At 74.6% G+C, this 339-nt stretch overlaps 1 protein-coding gene across 1 annotated transcript in view; it reads right to left on the reverse strand.

The window, feature by feature from the left end:
- GOLGA7 (golgin A7) overlaps nt 1–273 on the reverse strand; it is a 7,347-nt gene extending 7,074 nt beyond the window's left edge. The window contains exons 1-2 of the mRNA XM_010562966.1: nt 159–273; nt 71–106 (exon numbers count right to left, since the gene is read on the reverse strand). Of these exons, the coding sequence (XP_010561268.1) occupies nt 71–106; nt 159–273 (151 nt within the window). The remainder of the gene's footprint in view (nt 1–70; nt 107–158) is intronic.
- Between the last annotated feature and the right edge of the window lie 66 nt (nt 274–339).

The raw sequence follows: 339 nt of genomic DNA on the forward strand, positions 1-339 counted from the left end.
CGCCGCCGCTGCCGCCGTTCGCGGCCGCCGCCGCCCGCTCCGCTCCGCTCCGCCGGCCACCGCCGCTCACTTACGGCTGTCGCAAAGGCGTCGAGACGACTCCGGGCTGAGGAAAGGGCGGAAGTGCCGTCTGGCGCACGCGCCTCCGCCTCACCCACCCTCGGCGAGCGGCAGTACGCAGGCGCAGCGCCGCGAGGCGGCCGAAAGGCGGGGCCCGCGCATGTGCGCGCACCTCTTGCGTCCCATTGGCTGCGTGGCGACTCCCCCCCCCATCGCGGGCGTGGTTACCCCACGTGCACACCGCGTGGTACAGCCCCGACCCCCTTAGACAGACGGTAC

The sequence above is a fragment of the Haliaeetus leucocephalus genome, unplaced genomic scaffold (assembly GCF_000737465.1).
Source record: "Haliaeetus leucocephalus isolate CR32 unplaced genomic scaffold, Haliaeetus_leucocephalus-4.0 Scaffold162, whole genome shotgun sequence".
Taxonomy (NCBI): domain Eukaryota; kingdom Metazoa; phylum Chordata; class Aves; order Accipitriformes; family Accipitridae; genus Haliaeetus; species Haliaeetus leucocephalus.